At 38.2% G+C, this 25,466-nt stretch overlaps 1 protein-coding gene across 3 annotated transcripts in view; it reads left to right on the forward strand.

The window, feature by feature from the left end:
- The window catches only part of FGF12 (fibroblast growth factor 12), a 550,074-nt gene that overhangs the window by 319,029 nt on the left and 205,579 nt on the right, over positions 1 to 25,466 (forward strand). For all 3 annotated transcript variants that reach the window (XM_041732039.1, XM_041732038.1, XM_041732037.1), the window contains one exon: positions 23,224 to 23,334. In XM_041732039.1, the coding sequence (XP_041587973.1) occupies positions 23,224 to 23,334 (111 nt within the window). The remainder of the gene's footprint in view (positions 1 to 23,223; positions 23,335 to 25,466) is intronic.

The following is a 25,466-nucleotide window of genomic DNA, read 5'->3' on the forward strand; positions in this document are numbered from 1 at the left end:
CCGTTTCTATACTGTTACATATTTTAAATAAAATGCAGTATAAATCCTGATGTCTTCCAGTAAAACAATTTATTTTCTGTAGTTGAGATTCTACTGCACTGTTTTAAATTGTCTTTATCTTTGCTTATTTTCATAAGCACTTATGTTTTATGTAATTTCAACTATATAAAATAATTGAGAGTAGCAACAAACTTTAAAGTCATGCCATTTTTATTTTGTTACTCTAATTATTGAAAATAGCTATTCTGATTTATTGAAAAGATGAAGTAAGGTCTAAAATCTATTAAAAATGTATCAAAGATTATTTAAGTAGAATTTGGCATTTTGAATTAGTTTTCTTATCATTTTCCTTCTCCAAACATTAAAAAAAAAGTTACTATTGGATGTTTTCTCATCTAACAAAATGGTAAGATATACTTTTAATTCATTTGAACCCTAGAATTCTACGCTCTGAGTAACTCTTCACTGGTCTTACACTTGTTATATCTATTCTGTGAAATCACAAAAAGGCCAATCCTGAGATGTCATTTGACTTCTTTCTCTGAGGTATCATCATAAAATATTAACCAGCTTCTCTGTGGGGCTTTCCCACAGGCAGGCATGCCAGAGCACGTTCTGATTCACAGATAATAATGGGATCTGATTACGATCCTTGGATTTGCAGTGCAGTCATCCCACGTCTGAGACAGGAGCACTGTGGATATTTCTCTGTATTCTTTCTCAAACACAATGCAGATCCCCTGCTAACAATTGCCCTTTGTCATATTCATATCATTGTTATTCATATTATTGTTACAGAATTCTATGATGCCATGTAAGGAGCTACTATAACCATCTGTAGTGTTTAGAGATTAGGGAGCACCAGACTGGTTAGTATCCACCTTGTGGAAAAACAATAAAATATATAAAGGCACTAGAACATTATAAGTAGTCAATATCTTCTCCCCTCCCCACACCACTCCCGCAACCACTTTTGACTCTAATCCAGTATTCTTTGCCTTACATAGGATTGTCTCTCTTAGTAGCCTCTTTATTGAGTAGATAGGAAATAGTTTCATTTCTGCCCTTACCCAGTTGGTTATTTTCGATTTGTGTTCTTTATACAGTTGTTTCTGTTCAGGCATTGCTGTGTATGTAAAAGGAAAAATAGAAAAAAATAAAAATTACATAAATCACTCTAATAATGATTGCATCAGAGCCTTCCTTTAACTTTCACATTCTCTTTTATTCTGAATTTCAGTGAGTTATAGGACTCTATATTTACATTAAATTTAAGTAAATGAGAGAAATAATATTTGATGTGATTTGAATGTTGTTTTGGAGGGTGACATATATACTCATTGCATCCCTGGGTCATAAATCAGTCAGAAGTTAGAACAGATAAGGTTTGTGCAGGGAAAAATTAAATAATGAAATAGAACTGAAACAGCCATTGCCACAAATCATATTTAAGACATGTTCCCAAGATACACTGCAGCTAGCATATAGTGTGTGTATATGTGCATATGTACATGTATACTTACACACTAACAGACATAATTCAGACATAAATGTGTAAATAAATGAACTATCAAAAAGAGTATCTAGAACCATGTAAGACTCACATAGCAATATGTATTTCAGGCAGCTGAGAACTGTAGAATTAGTTCAAGGAAAACCATGTTCATGTTCAGACTATGTCATTATGCAGATGGATGTCATTGTCATTTATTCATCGTTGATTCAGCCAATACTGCAAGCTTACCACATACTAGAAATTGGACTAACAGGGAGTTACTTCAGTTAGTCCCAGTGGGGCTGGGACTTAATGTTAAAATAATCAAATAAGAATACAAATGAGTCTTCTAATTCTTAGAAGCAGGGTCTTTGTCCTAGACTCCACTCTCACTTTCCTCAAGGTTATTCTTTCTCCATGGAGCAGAGTCCAAGGCACAAAGGGTTCATATCCACCTGGAGCCCATGCTGCTTCTTCATTCTATACCACATTCTGGATATTGAGAATCCTAGAATTCCCTACCTAATAGCACTGAGCACCTGGGGTCTCTGTGGGCCTTGCCCCAGAGTCTGTGCTCTGACAAGGGCAAATTGCACTGAAGGGGCTATACCTGTAGGTTTGAAGGGTCATCAAAGCTGTTTGCAAGAGATGTGGATGGCACACCTCTGGAGCTGGGGGGTGGGAAGAGCAGAGGACTGAGATATAAGCTTGGAGGCAAGTGCTCCCAGTATTGTCCTGTTTGAAAAAAAGATTCTGAGAAGCCCAAGAAATTTTTTTTTCTATTTTTTAAAGACTTTTATTTATTTATTTATTCATGAGAGACACACAGAGAGAGAGGCAGAGACATAGGCACAAAGAGAAGCAGGCTCTCTGCAGGGAGCCTAATGTGAGACTTGATCCCAGACCCTGGGGTCACAACCTGAGCCAAAGGCAGACACCCAACCACTGAGACAGCCACCCAGGTGCCCCGGGAACTCTATTTTTTTTTAAGTAATTTTTTATTGGTGTTCAATTTACCAACATACAGAAAAACACCCAGTGCTCATCCCGTCAAGTGTCCACCTCAGTGCCCGTCACCCATTCCCCTCCAACACCCGCCCTCCTCCCCTTCCACCACCCCTAGTTCGTTTCCCCGAGTTAGGAGTCTTTATGTTCTGTCTCCCTTCCTGATATTTCCCAACATTTCTTCTCCCTTCCTTTATATTCCCTTTCACCATTATTCATATTCCCCAAATGAATGAGACCATATGATGTTTGTCCTTCTTCGATTGACTTACTTCACTCAGCATAATACCCTCCAGTTCCATGCACGTCAAAGCAAATGGGTATTTGTCGTTTCTAATGGCTGAGGAATATTCCATTGTATACATAAACCACATCTTCTTTATCCATTCATCTTTCGATGGACACCGAGGCTCCTTCCACAGTTTAAGCCCAAGAAATTTAAGTTTGATTCTGGGACTTTGGTTCATTAAGAAGGTATAATTTTCAGAAAACAAAACTAAACGTTTTATTGAACAGTTTCCTTGATTTATAAATTTAAACATTACACATATGGTAGAAGAGTCTCTATTTATTCTCTTGCCCTGAGCCCTATGAATATTAGAAGTGAGTTTGAATAAAACCTACCTTAGAAATGGATTTCATGGAACCAAGAGGATGGATACACACACACACACACACACACACACACACACACACACACACACACATATATATGAATGATTTATATCAGAATAAAATTTACCCAGATTTAGGATATGTTATTACCATGTAATAATATTTAAAAAAATTGGAAAAGAAGGATCCCAGCACTTGATACTTCACATACGATTCCAGTGCATAGTGCTTAGGACATTGTAGGAACACATTGTCACAGTCACAATGAAATGCATTAAAGATGACAAGCCTTTTCATATTTGTGTCTTTGTACATGCTTCCTAAAAAGCTGTTTCTTCTTTCCTCTTCCTCAAATCATTATAAAACAGAGAAGGCAAGTGACTTACCCAAAAGTTACAGAATTGGGAATCAAGTCAATTTTTTTTTTCCTGACACTTAAGGCAGTCCCTTTTTGTTCTTCTAGTCTGCCTTAGAAATACACAAGTAGCTGGCCTTCCAGTCTGTGCAGATGGTGCTCTGAATGGCACCCCTGGAGCTTGGCAATGGGAAACCTGTGGTGACTCAGTGATAAAGCCATTACTCAGTAGATATTCAGTATAGTTTAAAAGAATATATATATATATATATATATATATATATATATCCCCCCCCCCCAGAATTCTCACATATGTACTGGAAATCTTGGGGGAGAATTACCTGCTATGAAGAGGAGCCGCCATATTTGGGAACTCCTCAACACTTTTGCATCTGAATAAGCAAAATGACATCTGTTCTATCCTTCTTTCCTTCTGTTACAATGAAGTTGTTTTTTCTTCTAGCCAAAACCAATCTCCTGTGTTCTAAATTTCATACCCTTCCACCTTCATAGGAAACATACTTTAGCTCCTCTCTCTTGGATTCTTGCTGTTTTTGATTCAACAGGCCTAATCTTTCTAAAACAATCAGACTACCTCATCACAATTCCCAGTCCTTTGTCAGGTGCTTACTTTTCTTCATGTTCAAACTTAGAATTCTCTATATTTATTGTCAACTCTTCTTCATCCCTCGCTTACACTTCATATTATTCTATTCCGGCTTCTACTGTCATCACCAACAAAACTGCTCTTTCCATGGCCACTAATGACTTGCAATTTACTAAATGAAGTGGATATTTTCCAATCCTCATTTACACACCTTTTGGTCGCACTCGGGACTTTGTACAGGCCTCTCTTCTAAGCTGTAAACCTGTACACCAAATTCACTTGGTGCCTCAATCTGAAAATATCCCCAACTAAATTTGAAGACATACTCCCAAATTTGTTCCTCTTTTATATTCTTCTTCTCAGATAATGGCACCAATATCCATCTGGTTTAAAATGGAAACCTTGGACTCATCCTTGACATGTTAAGGTAGCTCTGACAACAAATGTTTATTTGCATTCCAAGACTGGGAAGAATGATCACTTTTAAAAGTTGTCTTTTTAACCTGATGCTTTACTTTCACAGCAGCATATGATCAGTGCAAAGAGTATACAGAAGAGTGAGGATACAGGTTAACATATGCAGTTCCCCATTCCTCTCTAATATCTCACAGAGACACCTTACGCTCAGTGGTCAATGTAGCTCCTAAGAAGAGTCTATATTAGGTCAGAGAAGTATGAACTCTGAGTTACAGCTTTCACGCCACGTTGGGAAGTATATGTCATGTTGCAGGGAGGCAAACATCAATTAAGTACGTACTTTATTTTATGGTAAGAAAATTCAGGCTGTGCCATGGTTCCATACTTCCACTTTCTATTTTTACTGCCCTCCCACACATATCCTTCTCTGCCCACATGCAATTAATAACAAAGTCAAGACAATTTTACATCTTAAACCATTTTCTGTCTGTAGAACTCTCTCATGTGCATCTGATATCTCTTGATTGGGCTACTATTGTTACAGTTGTTGTTTTCTCACTTCTATCCCTGCCTTTGCTTCTCTCCCTCATTTCTCTTGCAGTGTCTACTGAGTTTGCAAATTATGGCCTAGATTGTATCATCTTTGAACTTAAAACTTTTACATGTCCTTCTGTTATTCTGTACAAAAGTTAAAAGTTCAAAATACGGGCATTCTTTCTACAGGGAGATTTTCATAATCCAAATTTTATAATTATATGTATTGGATTAATATAGTTGGGAAATAATCCATATAAATTATATAATTATGAATTATAAATGTCACATAATTATAATTTATTCGGGTTGATTACTTGTTCTAGGTTAGAAATAGCAAAGGAATAAAAATAATTCTATTGCTTGCTTTGAATAACTTTGTGCTTTGTTTTTAATAGCAATGCATTTTGTTATTGCTCCAGGAATAGAGAAGACCACACTAATAATTGGTAAGGAAAGAAAGTCTATTATTCTTGGACAAAGGTACATAAAATTAAAGGCTAGATTTGTATAGTGATGATTAGGCTTTTAAAATTGCACATTTGAAATTCTGTATTGTTGGCATAAATGGGGAAGGGCTGGCCAGTCTCAGTAGAGATAAACCACTGCATCAGTGGTTAATTGATGGGCAAGTGACCATCAGTTAGACCAATGTCTTCTGGTCTTTCCATCTGGAGTTTCTCACATGACTCCTGCTTTTACACTGATTCTTCCAACATGATCTGTTACAGTTTGAATGATCTGGAGTCATCTTACTGTTAGTATTTAAATTCCAGCCACACTTTCAATTGTTTAAACTCCTCACAATCTTTCCTGTCCTTGAAGTTTTTCTTTTACACTGCTGCCCTTGTGTGGAACGTTATCACTTCCTACATTTTCTCTCACCTACCTGCTCTATTAAGTTAATTCTGTCCTTTTCTCTGGAACTCATCTTCAGCGTTATGTCCTGACTTTTGATCCTCTTTCAGTCCATTCTGATTGTTTAACAAAAATGAACTGGTTGGCTTACAAGCAACAAACATTTATTACTCATAGTTCTGGGGGCTAGAAGTCCAAGATCATGGCCCATGGAGTTACTGTCTGATGAGAGCCGTCTTCTCTCTGTATTCTCACATGGTTGAAAAGGTAAGGCGACCCTCTGGGACCTCTTTTATAAGGGCACTAGTCCTATTCACAAGGGCTCCCCCTTCATGACCTAATCACCTCCCAAAGGCTGCACGCCCCCTAATGCCATCACCTTGATAATTAGGATTTCAGCAAATGAATTAGAGGACATGAATATTCAGTCACAGAAACTCCCTTATCACTAAATAAAGTCCATCTTACATAGCAGCCAGAACTCCTTCAGAGGACTTCTTATATTTGTAATAAACTAATTGTAGAATTATTTAAGTTCTTTCTTTCCCACTATAGGGTCAACTTCATGAAGGCACCAGCCCTAATTGTCTTGTTCACACTTGTATTTATATCTTAGTACCAAGGTCAGAGCATTGGTGGAAGGAAGGACTAGTCTAAATAGATGGAAGGCAGGCAGGCAGGCAGGCAACAGGCGTAGGATATAATTTTTGTCTTGCATCTGCTTTGATACGTATTTTTCAGAACACATGTCTTTGGCTACCTCTACCTTGTTCTAACAATTTACATTATTGGTCACTGAAATAATTATTGCTTTATGTAGTAGGCACTTAGTTGCTATTTCGAGAAATATGTCTATCAATATGTGCAAGCATCTAGACTTGTGCTTTTCAGTATGGTAGTCACTAGTTAATGTGACTTGTGAACTCTTGAAAGTGGCCAATTTGAATTGAGATGGACTGTAATTGTAAAATACACAATGGATTTTGAAGACTTAGCATGAAGAAAAATATAAATTTCATAAATTATTTTTATGTTGATTATACATTTTAGCTATATTAGGGTAAATAAAATGTTATTAAAATAATTTTAGCCATTTATCTCCCTCTTAATTATGACTACTAGAAAATGTAAAATTACCTATGTATGTGGCTTGCATTATATTGTCTTTGGATAGCATTGGCTCTGGTCTAGAACATTGCTATTAGCCCAGGAGGGAGAGGGGATGCTGTTCTGGGGAAGTGGGGTAGCTGCCTTCAACAGTGTTGCTCAAAGAAGTCTAAGAAGTTCTACTGTAGGGCAGCCTGGGTGGCTCAGTGGTTTAGCGCCTGCCTTCCACCCAGGGCCTGATCCTGGAAACCCGGGATCGAGTCCCATGTCGGGCTCCCTGCATGGAGCCTGCTTCTCCCTCTGCCTGTGTCTCTGCCTCTCTCTCTCTCTCCCTCTCTCTGTCTCTCATGAATAAATAAATAAAATCTTTAAAAAAAAAAAGAAGTTCTACTGTATTCCTTACTATACAATTAGGGGGCTGGTTTTACCAGGTTATTTTTTACTGTCAAACTATCATAAATAGAATTTCTGGACATAAACACCATTTTAGAAATAGCATTGTTACCTTCTCATAATGTTTTATTGTTTAGGTTATTTTGTCTGTGGATTCCTACTCAAAAAGACATCACCTCTATTTCCTTGGTGGATTCTAGAATGTAGTTTGTTATGTTTCATGTAAGTCAATGAAAGTTAATGAAGTTTTAGACTTTGAATTAGCCTGAGAGTTTTCCCGATGTGAAAGAGGATGTTGAAGTCAACCATAAATTATCTTGCAACCAATATTAAGTTCTAGAACTCTGAATTCCAAGTAGATACCAGTCCATTAAGCAAACAGATGAAATATGCTTTGCCTAAAGGTTTATCTGCAGCACCGGCAGTTGTAATTCTTAATAATGAGACAAGAAAGGGAAGCTGGGGCACCTGGAATGGAAACTACACATCGCCCACTTAATTATTAGTGGATATTAATTATTTTTGTTTAACATTGGAACTGATTTAGTGTTCTCACATATTTCTGGTACAGCCTTTATTTTAAATCTTGTTATTAATATCTGGCAATTTTTCCCCCATGTGCTGAGCTACAAAAGGTGTCTGCTATACAGTACTGTCGTGTTTGAATCTGTTCAAATCTGGGTATTTCATGGTACCTAATGACAAAAACATAATAAAATCATAAGTCAAAAGCCTTATAATCACCACTATTATTGTTTTAAAACCATAGAATAAAATATCTCAAAAGGATCTTGACAATCCAATTCCTTTAATATTTTAAAAAATGTTTTATTTATGTTGAGAGACACAGAGAGAAAGAGAGAGTGCAAGCAGAAGGAGGGGCGGACGGAGAGGGAGCGAGAAGAGAACCTAATGTGGGGCTTGATCTTAAGACCCTGAGATCATGACCTGAGCCAAAATCAAGAGTTGGGTGCTAAACCAACTGAGCCACTCAGGCATCTAGGCAACTTCTTTAATCTTACGTGAGAAAACTGAAGAATGAAATGAATTGCTCAAATAGCAGAGCTAGGACTAGAATCTAAACCTTCTGACTCCTGGTATTCTGTTCATCCTGTTAACTTCTGTTGAGAGCATATTGGTGCTAAAGTGTAGTGGCTAGAAATTAATATTACTAAACTGTGTAAATAAAGCAGTATCCTTAGGTATGTGAAATTTAAGAAAAATTCACAATAATTTGTGTGTGTGTGTGCGTGAGAAATGCAACATCCTGAGAAGTAAACAGTTTATAAGTTTCATTATTGTGCTGAATATTTCCAAAAGAATTAAAACATTTTTAGTTTTCTTCATAGTTATTTATTTTATTGTTGTGGATATCAGAGCATCAAGGGACATTTTTGACATTTTGCCTAGCTTATTCCCAGAATATATGCTATACTTTGTATTTATTTATATATTTAATAAATAGCCATACACATATGTGTTTATTACATAATTATATGAGAAAGGTAGGTATGAATTATTGGAGCTGGTGAGAGGCATTTCTGGTTCAGTAGAGTTAGGGGAAATATTACAAATAAAACAAGAAAGAACAAATAAATGTTACCTCTTAAAAATCAGAGTGTAGACTTCTGCCATTCGGAGAATGTTCTTAGAGGGCTATTTTGCTAAAATGAAAGAAAAAAAAGAATCCCTGCTGTATTGCTTCTGGAAATTTTGAATTTAAATCTACTAAACTTATGCTTATCAGTAATCTGGGATTTACCTACTTTCTAACTATAAAAGTAGTTATGTCCATATCTTTCCATTTTTAGAAAAGCTATTTTAAGGAGAGAGAATTTTGTTGAATTTTGATGAATGCGCAGCACCAGAAAAGTCATTTTTCTTGCACTGGGGCCCCATTCCTTCACCTGTAAAATGGAAACAGGGAAGAAGAATAGCTTCCCCGGTGGGGGGTTGCAGTCTTCTAGGGAAAATGATACCTGTTTATATGTATTATTTTCCTTGAAGTAATTGAATGAATTATTCCAAAAATACTTTTCTTTGAGGATTTGTTTGGGGATATATAACTAATGAGCTACCTATTATATGTCAGTCTCCTTACATAGTGTCTGGTCCTGGTAGCTCTCAGTTCCTGAATGAATGGCTACTTGACACTTAGAAGGGATCAGATAGTGTGGTTGTGGCTTCATCCATCAAAAAACACCCTGTTCTATGTGATTGCATGGTTTTAACCATGATGATGGTTTTGCATATGAGACAGTTTTAATGTCACCCCTATAATGTACCATGTGTTAAAGACAGGAGACATAAAAAACACTGATGTTGAAATAAGACTTTGACTCTTGTAATCTGAGCTGTTAGAGGACTCTATCTCCTCCTTAAAAATTGGTGGATCTGCTGGAGAGAATAAAACAACAACAGAAAAAAATTAAAATGTACAGTTGACCTCAAAACCAAAGATGAGAACTCCTCAGGTGCCAGAAATGAAGACAAAATTTATATTCTTAGAGAGGAACAGGAACTGATTTCATGTGTTTTGATTACAGCCAGGCATGGGCTTTCGTAGTTGGGTGTTGAGATTCAGTCTCCTGTAGGCAGGAGATGAGCCCTATGCCTGCATTAGGTGGACAGGGACCTTTAATGGAGACTGTGTTCCTTCTGAGAAATGGTGAGTTAGAGATACTTCCACTTGGCAAGGATAACTGACAGGAGCCCATCTAAGGAAAATAATAATAGGGGGAAAGTGTTACCGGTAAGAAATGAGAAACCTAAACCTGGACCATTTCCTAGGTGAGGTCCATTATCAAGTGCTAAAACATTACAATACTTCCTTGTTAAACAGGAATTCCAATCTAAGAAGTTAACAAAAATGCACAAAAATGTAGTGAATGGCCAGGCTCCATGTCCAGTGTAGAGCCCGATGTGGGACTCACTCTCACAACCCTGAGATCATGACCTGAACCGAAATCAAGAGTTGGATGCTTAATTGACTGAGCCACCCAGGTGCCCCCAAAACACAGAGATTTTACAATTAAACTATTTTTTAATAAAACAATGGGCAAGGCTTGAAATAAAAAAATGAATCTTTTCTATTTTTGGTTCTGTAACACATAGATATAATGTAAAATATATTTTAATCCTTAGTTGTTTTCCCAAACTTACATATGGCAATTTAAAATTTTATTTGTTGACAAATCATGTCTCTTGTTGCTTGGATGTGTCAGATATAAATGGGAAACTTGATTTTTTAAAATAGGTTATGGATGGTAAAGTAAAACTGGCCTCTTCTGCAACGTTTGGGAGAGTCATTAGCTATGGTTAAATCAATCAATCCCTGTGCATTGAACCCTGACATATACTTTTTGGAATTGGCTATGAGAGAAGCAGGGTGAAAGTGTGTGTGTGTGTGTGTGTGTGTGTGTACGTGTGTACACTAGTGTCTGGAATTGGAGTAGTCACCCTTGAGAGTATCGCCTGAGCGCTCTTGTCTGAAAACACTGGTTCATGTATTTGTCCATGGAATTTTTCATCGATGTGCCTGTGATGGTCTCCCATTATTGGTCACAGTGGCAGTTCCTTGCACTTCTGTTTCAGTTTCTTTCTTGTCCCTGAGAACATCCCAAAATGAATTTGAGGTATAGCATACAATCCATATTTACATCACAACTGTACTGTCCCCATTTAATCAGTATTTCTACTTCTCTTTTGTGTATTGTAATATCAGGTAATAAGTTAATTGCATTATTATAGTTTGTGTAGATTATATTTTTAAATGGAATTTTAACAATCTTTATTAGTATACAGTGGTAATATGTATAATCTATTAAAAATACTTTCCCCATTTTCAATTGAAATAATTGGAGATAGCTTGTGTCTATTTCTATTTATGAGTCCCTTAGGTTTCTGAGATTCTGGACTTGCAACCACTGAACTATTCTAGTACGGTCATTTTAGAGATTAAATCTGAACTCCAGAGATAGGAAACCAGTTCATTGAACAAATATGTGTTTTCTTCCTATGTTGTGTTAGTAGGTCCTGTGCTATGTATATGTATATTGTGATGTATAAAACCCACATGGTCTTACCCTCATGGATGCTATAGTCTTCTGCAGTTTTCCAGAGGGGGAAATAGATATTAAGCAAATAAAGAAAACATTCTGATTACACATTGAGGTATGTGTTATGAAGGCGGAAAACAGTGTGTGCTGACAAAGAATATGAATATGGAAATGAACATGAATATGAATATGAAAGCAGATTTAGATTGGGGTCCTAGGCAGGACCTCTGTGAAGTGATCTTAGGCTGAGACTTGAAGAAATCAATCTAGGCAGAGGGAATTGCATGTGCAAAGATCCTTAGGTCTGAATAAAACAAGATGTGTGTGCCTGGAGCTTAGTGAGCCAGGGAGAGAGTAAATTGAGATGATGATAGAATGGTAGGCAGGAGCCAGATGGTGCAAAGCTCTCCAGGCCATGCTGAGGGTTTGGCGTTTTATTGTAAATGAAATGGGAAGCTATTAAAGGGTTTAAGTAGGAGAGTGACAAGATCCAATTTATATTGTAAAATATAACCTCCACTGTAGAGTGGTTTGGAAGGGAAAATGGGTAAGAGTGTCAGTGAGGAATCTAGCCAGGAGCTGCTGATGGCCTGGACAAGGTGGTGGCGTTGGGGATGGAGAGGAGCAAACAGTTGGGATCAGACCCCTGATGTCTGGATCTCGCTGGCCAATGCTTCCCACTGCACTGCCTTGCCTGGCCTGAACTTGCCACTGGGTTGAAGCTGATTAATGTGCTCTTGGAGTGCTATACTGCTCTTTTGCAGAAAGTATTATTACCCCTTCAATTCACTCTGGTTGACTCTGCAGATTTTTCTTGGTAGATATTGTAAAAAAAAAAAAAAAAAAAAAAAGATGATAGACAAAGATCACGTTTTACAACAATAGCATTTTACCTGCAGGTAATTTAGATTTGAGGTGTATGAGGGAATTCCTCAGGCTTGCCAACCTGGATGAACAGATCTCTCTTGCGATGCAGGACAGTTTTAGGACAAGTCCAACATTGTGCAGTTCCTCTGATGTCAGGAAACTGTCATGCCTGTGCTCTTCCAAATAATGTGTCCTGTTCATTTATTTCTGGTGCCAAGAGATGTGTCTGTGAAAAAGAGGCCTTAAGACTGTAACTGAGAATATTTTTCATGCCAAGTGAGGATGCTTTCTTTACACAAGACTTTTGTATGCGTAGAAGTGTTTACACAACCCCCCCCCCTTTTTATACCAAGAGACAAAAAGTTGCATTTTCAACTCCAGTTGAGTGCTGTTTATTCCTGGTCTCTTGCTCCATAGATTTCTACTGTTTTCATAGGCTGATTTCAGTTAAGGAAGAAAAGAGAAGTATCAATGTGTTAGCCTTTTTTTTTTCTTTAAGAGTTTATTTACTTATTCACAAGAGACACACAGAGGGAGGCAGAGACATAGGCAGAGGGAGAAGCAGGCTCCCTGTGGGGAGCCTGATGAAGGACTCGATCCCAGGACTCTGGGATCATGACCTGACCCAAAGGTAGACACTCAACTGCTAACCCAGTGTGGTAGACTTCTTAAAGAGACAACTGATGATTAGTAATGGAAGGTATAATGAGGTCAAGAACCTGGCTTCAACACCTGGTTCTGGCATTTATTCCTATTGGATTTAGAGCCAGTGACTTAACTTCTGCAAGCCTCAATTTCCTGACCTATAAAAAATGCCCTATTATAATGCCTGCCTCAAATTATTTCTATGAGAATTTAGAGAGATAATCCACACACAGTGCCTGATATGTGGTAAATGCTCAGCAACTGTTATCTTTGAATAAAACTCAGGAGAATTTTACTTATTGCTACTACTCCTAACCATGGGTCTTCCTATCAACTTTAATTCTATCTGAAAATTAAGCCTCCCAGACAAGCATGGCTACTTCCTGGTCCTATAGCACACTGTAATGTATATTCTTAATTCCTTAAGACAATCTTCAGAAGCAATTCCTCATCATTCAAATAATTTCAAGAAGCAAAATATGCCTCTGTGCAAAGAAATTAAATAGCTTTCTTGATACCATACAACTAGTGGGGGACAAGGCTAGGATACCTCTGGGAGGTGTGAAAAATGGTTTTCATTTTAAGGGGCACAGTGCAGAGGACCATGGCACATTAAAGACCCCTGACTTCAGGGATTAGAAGTTGTGCTGCCATGTTTTTCTCTCTTTTTGTTGTTCTACCTCTTTATCTGTTCAGTGAGCTTTGACTTAAATCATCCTGAAATGTCTGTTCTAGTTCTAAAATCTTAAGATTCCAGGAAAGTCTTTGTGTTTGAAATATCTTGTGGTCTGCATCCTCCAGAGCTCACTGGTGAGCTGCCTGGAAAGCAGGGTTCATTCTAGGACATCTTCCCTGGGTGATAGTCTATAAGAAAGACCATAGAGTTATGACCCTGAGCTTAACCAGAATCAAGCTTCCTTTCATGAATGGAAGTCCTTAGAATGGGATATAAATAATTTGGCTTCATGGGAATGATGACATTAAGCTTTCCTCAACCTCACATTCCATGATATTCTACAATCAAACAGGGCTTTCTTAGAAGACTGTTATAGATTTAGATTTGGGGGTGGAGAGGTCATGCATTTTTCTACTTAGATGCATGCATTTTGACAACTTAGATGCTGTCATCCATTAAGCACCACCAAGTACAGTCATTCCTCAGGTGGATGCCTTCTCTCTACCCTTACTGCTACTGCCTGCCGAACACCCTTATTATATGTGATGGCTTCCAGAGTGGCTTCCATGACCACTGTGCACCCATTCTAATTCATCCTTCTCTATTGTTCCTCACTTTGGCTTTTTGAAAGACTTTCCTCATATGTCTCCTCAGACTAACAATCTTTTAAGGTTTTCCCATTGCTTAATACACTGTTGCCTAAGGCTTCTCCTGTCTGAAGTGGGTGGAGCAAGACAAGCTTCTGGCATGAGGAAAGAAGCTATTTTAATATCCGCTTCTGTTTAGTATTGGTCTCTTTAAACATTTCAACTTTTATTTATAATGTACACATTATTTGCAGAGTAGTACATAGCTGTAATTTATAAATTATATATATTTTATATATATATATATATATATATATATATATATATATATATATATATATATATAAAGAGAGAGAGAGAGGTTGTAGATTAGAATGTTTTTACAGATAGGGACGCATAATCAAAAGAGTTTGGAGATCAATGGTTTAAAGGGTAAAGTAAAACTTACTAACTTTGCTTAAGGAACTTCAGGTGTCTTGGACCCATATTTTTCTTCTGCTGTCACTGTGTGCACTCCTTTATTTCTCTATACTCTGTACGTGTCTGCTTGCCTAATCCTTGAGCATGCTCAGCTGGACCATTGTTCCTGCTGATACTGCTTAAAGCCAAATCCCCCTGCCTATTCAAGTATAAGTCTAAAATGTTGCTTCATCTTCCAAGCCTTCCTTACCTATCTCTTGCCGGAACCCACTCTCTTGGGTAAAATTAGCATCCCCTCTCTATGATTCTGTGGCATTTTCCCTGTTCCTCTGTGACAGCACTTTTCATGTTCTTTGCTGCAATGATTAGTTGTGTATGTGTCTCCCTGATGAGGCTGTGGGAACCTTCAAGGCAGGAAGTGCACCCTCCACGTCTTTGTCTCCAGCACCTAGTGCATGTCGGAAGTCCATAAACGGTGTTTGAGTTATTTTAAATTTTCATGAACATCTTATAGAGAAGAATCTGGGAGGGAGGGGCTGATAGTATGAGGAATAAAATTGGCTTGGTACCAAATTCCCATTCCCATTGGCATTTCAATCCTATTTCAGTTTCCCTGCCCTGCTTCTTTGGCCTTCCCTAGTTCAGATTGCTTCAGTGAAAAGCTTCCTCTGGACAAGCATGCCCTTTCTTTCCATTTAGCTTTAAGGAGGCATGAAGGTTAGGGATTGCCCGTCTCAAGGTCACTTGATTCCCGTGGAAGTGCAAGGCAACTCTTTAGAGACCGTGCAGTTTATGGAGGACGCCGCTGTGCTTGCCAGACTGTGCTCAGTGTGGAGGGGCTGAGAATGAGAAAGGGACGAAATGGTCTGAAGGCTGCAGGCGTTACAGGACACGACAGTAAACGGCTTCCTTATAGATCAGGAGCTCCCCTGAAAGTCACAGGTGACAATGAAAAAATCTCAGCTGTAACTTACCTCCTTTCGACATGTGAACACTCCTCACCTGCTCTGTGCCTGGCACTGTGTTAGGCGCTGTGACAGTGATGGATAATGAAAGGTCCCTGCCCTCGAGGACCTCAGGGTTGAGCAGCAGAGATAGAAGACAGTAAGCCAGCAGCTGTAACAGTGTGGGAAGCCCTCTCCTAACCTGTGCACAGGGTAGCTCTGCAGAGGGAGTGATTAGATTTGCTTCAGGGTGTCAGGCCCTCAGAGAAAGGCTGAGCCCAGAAAACTCAGGAGGAGTTCTGGGCAGAGGAGGAAGGCAGGGGTTGTGCCTTTCAGGCAGAGGAAACGGAAGCAGCAAGGGTCTAGATCAAGGGTTGGTGAGATTTCTCTGTAAGGGGCCTGCGAGGAAATATTTTAGGCTTTGCAGGCTTGTGGAGTCTCTGTGTCAACTGCTTATCTCTGCCGTCAGAGCAGGAAAGTAGCCCGGGGCAAATGTGTGAATGAATGGGCATGGCTCTGTTCCAATAAAACTTTATTTACAAAATTGGCAGCAGTGGGGCTGTAGTTTGCCAACTCCTGGTCTAGAGGAAGGATCTTTAGAGAACCTTTAATCTGATGGTTCCTCATCTTTTCAAGAATTAGGATTACTTGGCACTTGCTGTCTCCTATGCCTAGAAGGCTCCTCTTAGTGCTCTTCTAGACAACCCCGATGGCTTGCTGCTTCTCTTCATTCAGGTCTTTGGGTCACCGCCGTCTTTTAGCTACTTGCCCACAGTAGCACACGCACCTCTGGCATGTTCCATCACTTATCATTGCTTTTATTTTCAGGACAGCACCTGTACTAAGACTCTTTTTTATATTAATTGTTAATCTGTTTATTTTCTGTCTTCCTACTGGAATGTAAACTTCATGTCTTATTCTCTGTTAAATTCAGTGGTGTGCTGGGGCGCATCGTGCTCCTCTCTTCCCAGCTCCAGCTCTGTGTTCAGTGTTGTTACATGGTAGTGTCAAATCAGCTGTGATGGAAATATTTACATGGTGGAAGGTCAGCCCCGTGGAAATCAGTTTTGGGGTAGTTTTTTGTTTTTGTGTGATTTTGTTTTGTTGTTGTTGTTGCAAGCTGGCTTACTAGCAAATCACTAGTTATCCCTTGTACCTAGAATAATAACCTTCACAAAGCCCAGTGCTCAGTGAATACTTGTTTTTTGAGTATCTGTTGATTGAGGAAATAGATATGCACATACAGATACAAAGTCCTTTGCAATTATTGTTGCTACACAGGGAGCTCATGGCTGTCAGGTCGGTAACTGCTCATGTCATCTGTCACCTGCATGTGACCAATGGCCAGGATGTCACTCCCTTTACCCCTCAGGGCAGATTCTGGCGGCCCTGATGACAATCTCCAGTCTTAAGCCCTCTGTTCTGCAAGGTACTCTTTTTCCTGGGTCCACTGCAGTCTGCTGAGTGAAGGCAAGGCCTCAGTCCTACGTCTCTTTTAGTAAACAAAATGCATTTTTAATGAATTCCTCTAACTCAGTGTGGTTGTAATTTTTGCAATGTGTTCCAAATCCCAGATGAGTTGTCTTCTTTCAAATGTCTTACTGCACCCCGTTTCTGATTTGTCTGGGTCTTTAATGTGATGTAAATATGCCCTAGTCTATACCTTTTAGCTGTGATCTGGTCAGAGATATATCTGTTTATGAACAATCTTCAACCCTAATAGTCTCATTTTGAAATCGGCAGCAGTATGAGGCCCCAGAAGCACTTGACAAGAATCACATTTAACAGCCTCTTCTATCTTCGTTCCTTTAAGTGGCAACATTAAACCTTCATACTGAGGCCCCTTTCTAGGCCCACAGAGACTGATTAGAAACCCCATCAAATTACTCTCACAATTCGTGTTGCACATGTACAAAGAGCTGCATTTTCAAGACGACTGGTAAACAGTCTTTTTATTTCCCTGTCCTAAGTACACACTAAGACACAGTGGAGTGAACATGAATTGAGAGGGCCATCTGGCTGCTCCCAGAGCTTTCCAGGACATGAAGGCTGGAGAGGACCTTGCATTGTCCTGCAGGCTGCCTTAGCTTTGGTAGAGGCTCCTGAGCTCCACAGCTGTTCTGATGTGGAGTTATTCTCCTTCTCCCTGTTTGCTTCTGTCCACGATAGAAAACTCACACCTTTCTTCAGGCAGCCTGTTCTCTCTTTGAATCCAGTTCACAGAAGATTCTTTTTTACCTGCCTCCCTGTAACTTCCACCCACTGGCCCTAGTTCTATCCCCGTGGAGTCACTCGGAACACATTGGCTTCTTACTTCTGTTTGCTGTTAAGAAAGTGAGGGCAACTCTCACATCCCTGGAGTCCTCCCTTCTCCAGGCTGCATATTTGACTGTTCATTCAGCTGTTCCTCACATGGCAGTCCTTTGTGCCGTTCTATTTGGCTCCCTTTTCTTCTGGATGTGTGCAAGTTTTGCCATTGTCTTTCTTAAAGTGACCAAATGGTGCAGAGAATAGCTAAGACCACAGGCTCTTCAGCTAGAAGTACCTCTTAATTTACTAGTTCTCTGACTTTGGGTTAGTGGGGTAGCTTCTCTGACTTTCCATAATCCCATCGGAAAAATGAGAGAAAAGTACCTTACACATTCAGTTATTGTGCGTATTAAATAAAAATATCATCAGGGAGAGTGCCTGCTACAAAGGAGATGATACAAATAGAGCCATCGTTGTTGTAATAAGTACTATTAATTCTCTAGATATGGCTTCCATCACAGCCTTTGGATCACTGTTGTATTTTTCATTTTTATTAATGACCTTAGACAAGATATCTTCCCTCTGAGCCTCAGGTATTTTTGTTTTTGTTTTTATCTTTGACATAGATGAAGAAGGATATTTTGATGAAGGGAAGTGTTAGATTCCAAGGTTTTTTCCAATCCTAAAATTCATTTTATTTTCTGCCATCCAGTGGTCATCCTGAGATGTATGATCAGGTCCCCATAGTTCCACCTTTCTCCTGGTCTCCAGTACATACCTAGGTAACTATTCCACTACAGTACATGTTCCCCAGGCAGAAAAGTCTAGATAGCTCTTACAGATCACAGCTCTCCTGAGTGGCTTTGAATTCAGACCTCTGTTGAAATTGCCATGTCATCCTGAAGGGAAGCCGTGTTGAGCATAAGTTCTTATCCTTTACCTACTTTCTTGCTCAACCTCTTTGAGAATTAAATTTCTAATTTGCTTTGTGGCTGTATTTATCTCTAAGTTTTTTATTGTAGAATGGTTTTAAATGTACAGAAAAGTTAAGCTAGTACAAAGAGCTCCCGTATAAACTATACCCAGTTTCCCATGTTAACATCTTACATTAGTTTGGTATATTTATGAAAATTTACAAATCGCTATTGATACATCATGAATAACTAAAGTCTATAATATTCAGATTTCCTTAGTTTTTACCTACTGTTCTTTTTTAGTTCCAGGATCCCATTTAGAATACCACACTACATTTAGTTGTCATATCTCTTTAGACTCTCTTGGCTGCGCCATTTTCTTAGATTTTGCTTGTTTTTGATGACCTTGACAATTTAAGTGTTCCTAGTCAGCTGTTTTGTAGAATGTCCTTTAGTTGGTATCTGTCTGGTGTTTTTCTCATGATCAGACTGGGGTTATGAATTTTGGGAATGATCAGAGGTAAAGTGCCATTCTCATCGCATCATATCGAAGGTATCTGTTATATCAGCATGATTTATGACTTGATAGTAACCTTGATCACCTTGCTGAGGTAGTGTTCTGTTTATCAGGTTTCTCTGCTATGAAATTACTCCATCCCTTTCCTCTTTTCCTATTGCACTTTTTGGAAGAAAGTCACTATATACAACCAATGGAAGTTTATTTTTTTGTTTACCTAACTGTCCAAAGTGAGTATGTCTCATGGCTATTGTCTTTTTTCTGTCAGTTATTCAGAGGCCCACATTCTTCTTTTTTGTTGACATCCCCTAGGGCTTTGTCATCTAAATCTAGCCAGCATTAAGAGAATGTTTGCTTTTAAAAGCCTCGGCCTGAAAATGGCACACATCACTTCCACTTACATTCCATATGACACTCATTCATCTGCCAAACCTAACTGCAAGGGAGGCTAGGACATATGGTCTAGCTGGGTGCCCAGGAAAAAGAGGAAATGGATTTGGGAGAAAAGCTAGCAGCATTTGCCACACCATTTTAGAGTACAAAAGATAACTAACCAAATCCCTGCCACCTCACCATCTAATAATATAGCCATCACTTCATAGAAAAAGAAAAATAATAGAACATTATCTTAGAATCAAGAAGAGTCATATAAATTGGAAAATATCTATTGTTTGTCTGGAATGCCCTTTCTCTCTTTTTTTCCCTCCCCCCTTTTGTATATTAAAATGCCACTTACTCTTCAAGTGATGGATGAGGTGCTTTCACCCAATCTTAATACAGAATTAGTCCCTTATATCTTGGTTCCATCATGCCACTCTGCATCTATCCCTTATTTGACACCTACCCCACACTAGTCTTATATATAAACATGTTTCATGCATTAGACTTAGTGGTCCCTGAGAACAGCACAGGATTTATTCATCTCTTAGATCCCCAAGCATTGTCTGACAAATAAAAAGCATATTTGCTGAGTGCCTCCAGGATTTTAGATGTACCAAAAAGGGTTCTCATTTTTTTTAAAGCATTTCCTTTAAAATACAACAAAACATGTCCTCTCCCCATCCCCATTATAAAAATGATCCACTCTTATGATAGCCAAACCTCCATGAAGGAGATGCTCTTGATCTGAGCCCAGAAAGGTTGGTGGGGTTTGATAGGTGGTAATCAGGGTACAGGCAGGCCTGGCTTTCTATGACACATCCTAGGTTCATGGCATTTGTTCAATAGATGGTCAAGTCTCCTTTGAAACATCTTGAGTGCAAGGCGTTTGCTTTCATAGATCATCACATAGTTAAAACTCAGACTCTCAGCTTGTTCTGGCAGTGCTTTTGGGCAGTCAGGGATGGTATAAAAGCTGATGCTCATTATCTTGAACAGGAGTTACCAACCTGAATTCCCTGGGCCCCAACAGGGGGATAGCTTCACCATAGCAAAAGAAGTGTTTAATTACAGCTACAGAAAGAAGAGCCTGAAAAAAAACAAACAATCTTTTGTGGGCATTAGTGACTCAGTTGCCATGCGTCTCATTACCAACCAAAACATAACTTCTTAAAGTGATCTTACCAAGCTTATTAGATTAAAATATCATTATAAGATAGTTGTCCTTTCATTCTATCCTTTTCTATCATCTATCCTAGCCCATTGTTTATTTTAATGACTTACAAGCTTAATTAATATTTCACTAAAACAGAAATCAGAAGGCATCTGGTATTCATCATTGAAAACAGACCTTAATTAGGATTTATATTCTCACAGATTTCAGTTCATACTTATCACCTATATTTATTCATCGAAATTCTCAGTGGTGATAGTTAGAATGTGAATTATTTTTCCCTTTATACAGGTATGACCACTGAGCTTCAAATGTAAAATGACTTCCTCAGGACCACATGACAGTTGTGGTTCAAAGCCGGGTCCTTTGGCTGCCTATATAGAATGAAGTGTGCCATATTAGCACCTACCTGCCAATTAGTTAGCCTCATGGCAGGGCCACGTATGTTCTTTTTATTTCCCCTGATTATAAAAGTGATCCACAGTTATGGTGGCCACGCTTCCTTGGAGAAGGTGATCATGAGCTGAGCCTTGAAAAGTTGGTAGGGAGGGTTTGATAGATGGTAATAGCGGTACAGGATATTATTTTACAGTGATCTTAGCTAGCTGTGTGTCCTCTAGTACATCAGATGGGGTGGGCCCATGGAGACAGCACACTGAACATGAATCCATTCTTTGATTTCTGCCACTGCTCAGGGCAGAGGATTCTAACGTGCTCCAAGTCAATAGATGCTTATGGAAGGGACCTAAAGATATTTTCATTTAACTTCTAGATAGTATTGATAGAGAAATTAAGGCCCACAAAGTAAATAAATTGAACTTATTTAACATGCATGTATAACGTATAGTTATCAGTCAGAATGCTTAATTTACAGTTCAGTTCTTTTTGTTCAGAACCCTGCTTTCTTATTCTCAGTTTCCTTGGCATCTTTTCTGCTTCTTTGAGTTGCTTTGAAGAAGACATGTTTATATAGAGATTGCCTCATATTCCTGAATATATGTGATCAAGTCATATGTGAAAAAGTTTAACCACAGACATAGGTTGTAGAGAGCAGGTCCATTTCCAGATAGTTAAATGCACTGAATCCTTAACTAGAATTCTTATTTAGAATTAATAGCCATCAATAAATGTGTTTGGTTTAACACACTGTATCTAGTATGTTGCCTGACAAAAAAAAAAAAAGGTTAAGAGTAAATATTGGTTGAATAATTGGGTGAAGGAATGAAATTGACTATCAGGTAAAATTTGGTGATTGTCCTTTTGAGGGTAGTGTGTTGTTCTTTCAGTGATGCATTAGAATAGTGTAATCTTTTTTAAGATTTTATTTATTTATTCATGAGAGACACAGAGAGAGGCAGAGACACAGGCAGAGGGAGAAGCAGGCTCCTTACAGGAAGCCTGATGTGGGACTCGATGCCCGGACTCGGGATCACGCCCTGAGCCAAAGGCAGATGCTCAACCGCTGAGCCACCCAGGCGTCCCAGAATAGTGTAATTTTTGCCCAGTACTGAGGTAGAGATAAAAATGGTAGTGATGTTATAGAAACTGAATTGTTGCTGGCAGCCAGCACCACAATGAAAGCTTTAAATATTTATGTTAGCTGATGTATAAAAATCCAAATGTGGTATACAAAGTTCGGTTTGATGGTGTTAGTGTGAAGAGAGTTTTTAAAAGGTAAGGACCACTCCTAGTTTGAAATACTTAGAGAAATATGCATGACTTTCTTTCTTTCTTTATTTTTGTACTGGAGAAATGACTTTTGTAGTGCTGGGGCTCCTCTCTGGTGAGGTATTTATTGAAAGTGAAATCTGTTTTCACATACTTTTTAGTCACATCTCATGGCCGTGGGGGTTTTGCTTTTTCCTGTGGTTCTCATACAAGCCATTCCTTTCTTTCTAGCTGAAGTGGAGCAGAATTTTGAAACCCACGAGTTTATAATGAATAGTTAGCATTGAGCAGAAATACAGGTCTTTCAGGGCCTGATTTTGACTGCTGGAAGCTTAGGAATTATAGTGGCAGTTTGGTCTAAATAGTGATTCTGGAATGGGACCATAAACTTGGCGGCATCTTGCAGACAGACACTAGACGCATGAGGGATGGGAATAATTTACTTTTTAAGAATGCCTCTGTATTTTCCTGATGATAATTAGTTTTATCTAGTTATATTTGGTTTATTGCTGCATAGTATTATGACTTTGCCTCTGGAAGGAAAAAAGAAGAATAAAGATATGTTATTGAAATATCCCCTTTTGAATATTGAAATATTTGAAATATTTGAAATATTTAAATATTTCAATATTTAAGCCATTGGCATTTGCGAGTTTATTTAGAGAATTTTTGGACAATTCGCATGTGTTTTTTATAAACAAAATAAGAATTTGAATAATCATTTCATTTTGTTTTGCAGAACCCCAGCTGAAAGGAATTGTGACAAGGTTATTCAGCCAGCAGGGATATTTCCTGCAGATGCACCCAGATGGTACCATTGACGGGACCAAGGACGAAAATAGTGACTACAGTAAGGAACATTAGCTTCCTGCAATACCATTATGATCAAATGTATGGCCCAATGTATCTTAGACTTAAGACATGGGCAGGCTGCCTTTTGAACTATTTAACTGCTAGTAAGCTTGTGTCTTGTCATTTATCCTTTTTGCTATAATTCCCTATAGTTAAAGAGGCAATTGGGGAAGGTAACCTACTAAATGAGAAGGTAGGAGGCTTGAAGGAGTTACAAATAGTCAATGGATAAAAAAAATCCTCCCATCCCAGGGTGTGTAGTAAATATGTATTCATAGGAACAAGGCAGACTTTCCAGCTCAAGATGTTGTTTTAATCCTAGAACCAAATAAGAAACATGTTATAATAATTTTCAGAACATTGTTTCTGGCACATCAATTACATGTGATTTCATTTTGATTGAGGACAAAATTACTGATTTTAAAATAAAAAATATTTTTTAAATTTTATATTCATTTAGAAAGAAAAATAGTATGATGATATTTTGGTAATAACAGGATAATAAAGACTAGTAGACCTGAAATTTTATTTGTTTTTTAAACAAAATGCCAAATATTCAAAGTTTATTAATAATGTCCCTGGAATTAGTTTTTAACTAATTTAAGTATGGAGGTAACAAGTTTAATAACTAACTAAACTCAAATCAAGATGTAACAAAGTATATTTGCAGTTCAGAAGAATTTTGAATACAAGTTTCAGAGCCACTACCTCCCTGAGGATACATATATGTCCCACTGAGTTGTCTTCTGACTGGATATGATTTTGAGGTTAGTGTGACAATCTACTAAACTGCATGAGATAATCTAAGAAGCCTTATATTTTAGGTGAAATAGAAGTTAGATTAAAATGAAAGATTCGAGGGAAGATCTGCAATTCTTAAAGTGTGAAAATTTGCTTGTCCACCCCTTTTAAGTCATTCTTTGTTCACTTAATATTACACTTCACAAAATATGAATTACAATACAGAAAAGATCTTATTATGAAAATTTGCAGCTATTTCCCACATAGCTGATTAGCCTATTGTGGTTTGCTTTGTTGTTTTGTGTTTATAAGAATGCATTCTCTTAAAAAAAAAAAAAGCTTGCTTTCTTTCTTTCTTCTTTCTTCTTTCTTTCTTTCTTTCTTTCTTTCTTTCTTTCTTTCTTTCTTTTTCTTTCTTTCTTTCTTTTTCTTTTTCTTTTGAATGCATTCTTTAAATGATTCATATTTACAACAGATTACAGAAGAATGAGCATGTCTTAATTTCCATGTAAGATTTTCAAGTATTGCCATTGCCGTCTGTACTTGGATGTAGATTTAGTGAGGCTGCAAGTATTGATGAAAAGAATAGGGAGATTGCTTAGTTGTGTCACCTGCACTGTCCGGAGGTATCCTTTGATCTCAGTTTCTTTTTCTATAAAATGAGGTGGCTGGAGATAACGATATATTTTTTTTTTTTAGAATTCAATTAGCCAACATATAGTACATCATTAGTCTCATATGTAGTATTCAACAATGTATGCGTATTTGGGTGACATACTTGGGTGGCGATAATAATATTAATGTCTTCTGTCAGCACCATCCATCCAACATTTTAAAAAGGTGAAATATTACAAATTGAGGAAGATAGATTCAATCCCCAAATAAGTGGAATAGACATACTCAGTTCCACATGATGCAGCCATAACCCAGACAGCTATCTTGCAGATGTATGACATTTATCATGGGTTTGTGCTCAAAGGGCAGGGGCAAAAGTGGGTTCAATGGACAAAAATCCTTCCTTCACCATTTCATAGAAAGATAACTAAAGGGATCCCTGGGTGGCGCAGCGGTTTAGTGCCTGCCTTTGGCCCAGGGCACGATCCTGGAGACCCGGGATCGAATCCCATGTCAGGCTTCTGGTGCATGGAGCCTGCTTCTCCCTCTGCCTATGTCTTTGCCCCCCCCCTCTCTCTCTGTGTGACTATCATAAATAAATAAAAATTTTAAAAAAAAGAAAGATAACTGAAAAATACTCTCTCTGCAGATGCTAGATAAATGTCTGGCGTAAATTCATACCTGTTACATGTATATACACATACACTTATACACGCGTATATGTACAAATATATATGCCTATGCATATATAGGCATAATGGCATTATGCATAAC

The sequence above is a fragment of the Vulpes lagopus genome, chromosome 17 (assembly GCF_018345385.1).
Source record: "Vulpes lagopus strain Blue_001 chromosome 17, ASM1834538v1, whole genome shotgun sequence".
Lineage (NCBI taxonomy): Eukaryota > Metazoa > Chordata > Mammalia > Carnivora > Canidae > Vulpes > Vulpes lagopus.